Consider the following 7500-nt stretch of genomic DNA (forward strand, 5'->3'; position numbering starts at 1 on the left):
TCTGCAGCTGCTCATAGGGATTAATGGCTACCAGCACGATGCCTGCAACATGACATCATCATTACATCATTACCTGAACCATGACATCATCATTACATCATTACATCATCACCTACAACATGACATCATCATTACATCATTACCTGAACCATGACATCATCATTACATCATTATTACATCATTACCTACAACATGACATCATCATGACATCACAGACTTAGTACTTGTCGCAGTACTGACTGCAGTATGTGTAGATGTTGGTAGTACTGACTGCAGTATGTGTAGATGTTGGTAGTACTGACCGCAGTATGTGTAGATGTTGGTAGTACTGACCGCAGTATGTGTAGATGTTGGTAGTACTGACTGCAGTATGTGTAGATGTTGGTAGTACTGACTGCAGTATGTGTAGATGTTGGTAGTACTGACTGCAGTATGTGTAGATGTTGGTAGTACTGACTGCAGTATGTGTAGATGTTGGTAGTACTTGTTGCAGTATGTGTAGATGTTGGTAGTACTGACTGCAGTATGTGTAGATGTTGGTAGTACTTGTTGCAGTATGTGTAGATGTTGGTAGTACTGACCGCAGTATGTGTAGATGTTGGTAGTACTGACTGCAGTATGTGTAGATGTTGGTAGTACTGACTGCAGTATGTGTAGATGTTGGTAGTACTTGTTGCAGTATGTGTAGATGTTGGTAGTACTTGTTGCAGTATGTGTAGATGTTGGTAGTACTGACTGCAGTATGTGTAGATGTTGGTAGTACTTGTTGCAGTATGTGTAGATGTTGGTAGTACTTGTTGCAGTATGTGTAGATGTTGGTAGTACTGACTGCAGTATGTGTAGATGTTGGTAGTACTTGTTGCAGTATGTGTAGATGTTGGTAGTACTTGTTGCAGTATGTGTAGATGTTGGTAGTACTGACTGCAGTATGTGTAGATGTTGGTAGTACTGACTGCAGTATGTGTAGATGTTGGTAGTACTGACTGCAGTATGTGTAGATGTTGGTAGTACTTGTTGCAGTATGTGTAGATGTTGGTAGTACTGACTGCAGTATGTGTAGATGTTGGTAGTACTGACCGCAGTATGTGTAGATGTTTGTAGTACTGACTGCAGTATGTGTAGATGTTGGTAGTACTGACTGCAGTATGTGTAGATGTTGGTAGTACTGACTGCAGTATGTGTAGATGTTGGTAGTACTGACCGCAGTATGTGTAGATGTTGGTAGTACTTGTTGCAGTATGTGTAGATGTTGGTAGTACTGACCGCAGTATGTGTAGATGTTGGTAGTACTGACTGCAGTATGTGTAGATGTTGGTAGTACTGACCGCAGTATGTGTAGATGTTGTTGGACTCCAGGAAGCGGACCCTCAGGTTGTGCAGGACGGCCGGTTCGTGCAGGTAGCTCAGAGCGGTGAGGTCGTTCTCTCCCACCAGGATGTCGGGGTTACGCAGGAACGGTAGAGGGTTCGACTTCTGACCCACCGAGTACTCCAGAGGCTGCCACGCAATACACAACAATACAACATTACACAACTACACACAGCTACACACTGACCCACAGTCAGCAGTTTGTGACATCATCATGAATGTTATTAATTATATATATAAGTATAAATCTGTGTCTCTATAAGCAGGTTCATTAGTTACAGGTTAGCAGGAGGCGGATCTTTACTTCCTGTTTCCAGCTGTTTGTAAAAACCAGAAGTGTGATTGTTGTGGTGTTTATTGTTGCCATGACGACGATCATTTTAACACTGACCCTCACAGAGCTGTGACATCATTAAACATCTTTAACTGATTCCCTCTGACACTGCTGAGTTCATGTTTGATTCACATTTACAGCCAGATGTGTGTGTGTGTGTGTGCGTGTGTGTGTGTGTGTGTGTGTGCGTGTGTGCATGTGTGCATGTGTGCGTGTGTGTGTGTGTGTGTGTGTGTGTGTGTGTGTGTGTGTGTGCGTGCGTGTGTGTGTGTGACAGTAAATACCGTTTCATCCTCCAGTTTAAGGTGCAGCACAGACTCTCCCTCCTTGTAGTCTCTGGTGATCTCTGCAGACCTCCACACATCCTCCGGGTCGGGGATCCACACCCGGGTGAACTGAAACACACACACACACACACACACACACACACACACACACACACACACACACACACACACACACACACACACACACACACACACACATTATATAATGTGTCTATAATGTGAATAAGAGGAGTAAACAGCGTCAGGCAGCAACTAGAAACATGAAACTCAACTGTTATTTTTGAAAACACACACACACACACACACACACACACACACACACACACACAACCTATATTTACATTTAACAGCTATAAAAACACCCTACATACGTTTTACATATCATACTAACAGTAAAGCATCCTGAGACTATTCATGTGTTGCTTCTCATCCAGGAGAGGAAGCTCACTCACCAGCCTTAAAACCCTAAAACCCTAAAACCCTAAAACTCTAAAACTCTTAAACCCTAAAACCCTAAAACTGTAACCATGAATAAAGACTAGAATCAAAACATCTTTCTTCTCCCAACGCTGCAGTTTGATGATGAACATGAAGCTTTTCCTGCATGATGGAGCAGCATGTCACCATGTCACCATGTCACCATGTCACCATGTCACCATGTCACCATGTCACCATGTCACCATGTCACCATGTCATTAGGCTAAAGTCATCATTAAGTGGCTCGGGGTCAATAAATGGACCAGAAACTCCCCAGATGTTAATCCCATTGAGAAGCTTCGGTCAATCCTCAGAAAGCAGCTGGACAAACAAAACCCCAACATGTTGATGAACTGATAATGATGTGTTCATCAGTGAGGAGGAGCTGATATCCAGAGAGCCAGGCTGAACTACAGGAGGGTCAATATAAGGTCAATATTCACTCTCTGCATGAACTTAAAGCTTTTGAAACGTATGAAATGCTGATAATAGTTCTTCAGTAAACCATCAACACATCTGACTAAAACATCTAAAAACACAGAAGCAGCAAAACTTTAGACCACGACTGTACAGACTCTCCATTCTTCATCATCATCATCATCATCATCATCATCATCATCATCATCATCATCATCTTCTACAGACTAAAGAGCAGCCTTCACTAAACTGAGCTCTGAGGACAAACTACTGATGCATCATAAACCATCATGCAGCGCTATGAAGTATATATTATTTATTAGGGACCGAGCCGAAAGGCAATAAACGATACAAATTCAATAGGGTCCTTGCATGGAGGCAAGGACCCTATTGTATTTGTATCGTTTATTATTATTATTCAACCGCCTCTTTGCGCCTTCATTTGACCCCCTAAACCTGCTCCAAAACTCACCAAATTCGGAACGTACATCAGGTCTGGCGAAAAATTTGATAAAATGGAAAAACAAACAACGTCGAACTCTCTAGCGCCACCTAGAAACAGTAAAACGGCCACTACGCCTGATAGGAATGTCGTAGAAAGATCAAACCAAAACTCAATTGTTTGTCTTATCAAGACCTACAAATCCTGCGCTGACACCCCTGACCTAAATCCAACAGGAAGTGCACAATTTGCTGTTACATGTGGGATCTTCGACGATTTTTCAGGCTTTTGAAATATATATATATATATATATTATTCCTGCATACTTTCAGTTTCAGACTCCATTCAAACGTCAAAATGTAGCCACAAGTCTCATCTATAGATGTGTGTAATTTGGTCTGGCTATGTTTTACACTTTTTGATCTGCGGACACACATGTGCACCCTGTTCCTCTCCCATTCAATCTGCACTCTGCCTGCTGTCTGTGCATGCTCTGTTGTCATGCTCTGCAGTCGTTAACTACCATGGCAACGACTGTGTGTGTGTGTGTATGCAGCTGGCTCGGCCAGGTCTTAGTGTGCCACCCAGTGGAGAAAACTTGTCATGATAGTTCAAGTTTATTGACTGTATTATTATGATTTTAGATATCTGTGCAGTCTGTCAACTATTTCACTGACATTGCTGTCAAAGTCTAAATCAAACACGAATTACATGAGCATGAACTACAAACATATCTACAGGTTCCACTGGAAATAAGTTCCTCTCCTGTTTGACTCATCAAAGTGGCAGTTCATTTCAGTTGCTCAGTCTAAATGTCTACACAGACAGAGACAGAGTGTGTGAGTGTGTGTACGCGTGCATGTACAGTGCTGTGAAAAAGTATTTGCCCCCTACCGAATTTCTTCTGTTTTTGCTTTTTTGTCACACTTACATGTTTCAGATCATCAAAGAAACTTTAATTTAAGAAAAAGACAATGAGAGTGAACATAAAATGCAGCTTTTAAATGATCATTCCACTTATTTAAAGTAAATAATTATTCAAAACCTATATCACCAATGTGAAAAAGTAATTGCCCCCTTAACTTAATAACTGGTTGTGCCACCCTTTGCTGCAACAACTGCAATCAAGAGTTTGCGATAACTAGCAATGAGTCTTTCACGTCGCTGTGGAGGAATTTTGGCCCATTCTTCTTTGCAGAACTGCTTTAATTCAGCCACATTGGAGGGTTTTCGAGCATTAACGGCCCGTTTAAGGTCATGCCACAACATCTCGATTGGATTCAGGTCCGGACTTTGACTAGGCCACTCCAAAACCTTAATTTTGTTTTTTTTTAGCCATTCAGAGGTGGACTTGCTGGTGTGCTTCGGATCATTGTCCTGCTGCATAACCCAAGTGCGCTTGAGCTTCAAGTCACGAACTGATGGCCGGACATTCTCCTTCAGGATTTTTTGATAGAGAGCAGAATTCATGGTTCCGTCAATCACAGCAAGTCGTCCAGGCCCTGAAGCAGCAAAGCAGCCCCGGACCATCACACTACCACCACCATGTTTGACTGTTGGTATGATGTTCTTTTTATCAAATGATGTGTTAGTTTTGCGCCAGATGTAACGGGACACACACCTTCCAAAAAGTTCCACTTTTGTCTCATCAGTCCACAGAATATTTTCCCAGAAGTCTTGGGGATCATCCAGGTGTTTTTTGGAAAATGTGAGACGAGCCTTTGTGTTCTTTTTGGTCAGCAGTGGTTTTCGCCTTGGAACTCTACCATGGATGCCATTTTTGCCCAGTCTCTTTCTTATGGTAGAATCATGAACACTGACCTTAACTGAGACAAGTGAAGCCTGCAGTTCTTTAGATGTTGTTCTGGGTTCTTTTGTGACCTCCTGGATGAGTCGTCGATGCGCTCTTGGAGTAATTTTGGTAGGCCGGCCACTACTGGGAAGGTTCGCCACTGTTCCATGTTTTCTCCATTTGTGGATAATGGCTCTCACAGTGGTTCGCTGGAGTCCCAAAGCCTTAGAAATGGCTTTGTAACCCTTTCCAGACTGATAAATGTCAATTACTTTGTTTCTCATCTGTTCTTGGATTTCTTTAGATCACGGCATGATGTGTGGCTTTTTGAGATCTTTTAGCCTACTTCATGTTGTCAGACAGGTTCTATTTAAGTGATTTCTTGATTGTACAGGTCTGGAAGTAATCAGGCCTGGGTGTGGCTAGTGAAATTGAACTCAGCTTTCCAAAAAATGTGGTTAATCACAGTTAATTCATGATTTGACAAGGGGGGGCAATTACTTTTTCACATAGGGCTAGGTTGATTTGGATAGTTTTTTTCCCTTCATAAATGAAATCATCATTTAAAAACTGCATTTTGTTTTTACTTGGGTTGTCTTTGTCTGATATTAGAATTTGTTTGATGATCTGGAACATTTAAGTGTGCCAAATGTGCAAAAAAATAGGTAATCCGTAAGGGGGCAAATACTTTTTCACAGCACTGTATGTGTATGTGTGTATATGTGTGTGTATATGTGTGAGTGTGTGTGTGTGTGTGTGTGTGTGTGTGTGTGTGTGTGTGTGTGTGTGTGTGTGTGTGTGTGTGTGTGTGTGTGTGTGTGTGTGTGTAACGTGTATCTACTTATTGCAGTGTCCGATAAATGCCGGGTCTGAATGCGTCTAAATGCACCCGACGGAAACCTTTCCGCTTCGCCGCGGCCCGACCTGCGCAAGGGGGCGAGGTCCCGCCCAACACTGCTCGCAGCTTTATATCTACTATGTGTCAAAAACCTGCTGTGTACCTTTAAATGAGTGATATACAAAGGTACTGTGTGTGTGTGTGTGTGTGTGTGTGTGTGTGTGTGTGTGTGTGTGTGTGTGTGTGTGTGTGTGTGTGTGTGTGTGTGTTCTACTCTAACTACAGCCAATCACATGTGCTGTAGATTACATCACTGTTCATTTCTGGGTCACTTTGGTCACCATGGCAACATGTTTTTTTGTTTACAACTTGAACAACAAAACGTTCGGAGTTCATCGCGCTCCGATTCACACCTCTGACCTTCGCCATGGTAACCGCAGCAGAGGCTCATGGGTACTGTAGTTCTCTCACAGACAGACAGGAAGTGTACTGATGGTCACATGATCAGAGAGTCCTGAGCGTCACTGTGGACGGTTTATTGATCGATCAATGACATCATCGAGGTTTAATCATCAATTCATGAAAAAGTCAAACAGCTGAGAGAAAAACATCCTGATGCAAATATACTGAAGATTTGAATAGAAACACACACACACACACACACACACACACACACACACACACACACACACACACACACACACACACACACACACACACACACACACACACACACACACACACACACACATACAAATACATATACATATACAGACACACATAAAGAGACGAGACACACACACACACACACACACACACAGACACACACACACACACACACACAGTCTTGGGGTCTTGCAGAGCTGGATTATCCTAAAACACCAGAGAGTCCCACTGTGGGGGTTAGAGTGGGACGGGGGGGTCATTCAGTGTGTGTGTGTGTGTGTCTCGTCTCTGTGTGTGTGTGTGTGTGTGTGTGTGTGTGTGTGTGTGTGTGTGTGTGTATTATGTGTGTGTGTGTGTGTGTCTCGTCTCTGTGTGTGTGTGTGTATGTGCGTGCGTGTGTGTGTGTGTGTGTGTGTGTGTGTCTCGTGTGTGTGTGTGTCTCGTGTGTGTGTGTGTGTGTGTGTGTGTGTGTGTGTGTGTGTGTGTCTCTGTCTGTTAATATTCAAATACTTCACATTCATGTTGCTCTGCAGCCAATCAGAGCGGCTCTGTGCTGAGTATCTGGGACACTGAGAAACCGTCCAATCACAGAGCAGCATGTCGTCTGCATGTATATAAAAGGTCAGTGAGTTTAATTAGTGTCCATGTGGTTTAGTTTAAATTTAAAGGGTTAAAATGTGAAAATAAACGTATGAATAACTTCACACATTCTTTTTTGTGTGGACTCAGCATCAAATTTCTGCTTTTAATCCATTTAGAGAGAATATATTAGAGGATTATGGCAAAAATGTCTAAGTGGTGTAACCATAAAAACTTTGTACCAAATTATTCAACTTGCTTAAAAACAGTAAATAGTCAATAAAACACCATATCAACTAG

At 42.4% G+C, this 7500-nt stretch overlaps 1 protein-coding gene across 1 annotated transcript in view; it reads right to left on the reverse strand.

Annotated features, from left to right (window-relative positions):
* Positions 1 to 7500, reverse strand: part of LOC133995660 (unconventional myosin-Vb-like) — a 43932-nt gene that overhangs the window by 30990 nt on the left and 5442 nt on the right. The window contains exons 2-4 of the mRNA XM_062435137.1: positions 1987 to 2097; positions 1326 to 1497; positions 1 to 42 (exon numbers count right to left, since the gene is read on the reverse strand). The exon at positions 1 to 42 is cut by the window's left edge and continues 103 nt beyond it. Coding sequence (XP_062291121.1) covers positions 1 to 42; positions 1326 to 1497; positions 1987 to 2097 — 325 coding nt within the window. The remainder of the gene's footprint in view (positions 43 to 1325; positions 1498 to 1986; positions 2098 to 7500) is intronic.

Source organism: Scomber scombrus, chromosome 15 (assembly GCF_963691925.1).
Source record: "Scomber scombrus chromosome 15, fScoSco1.1, whole genome shotgun sequence".
In the NCBI taxonomy this organism is placed as follows: Eukaryota; Metazoa; Chordata; class Actinopteri; order Scombriformes; family Scombridae; genus Scomber; species Scomber scombrus.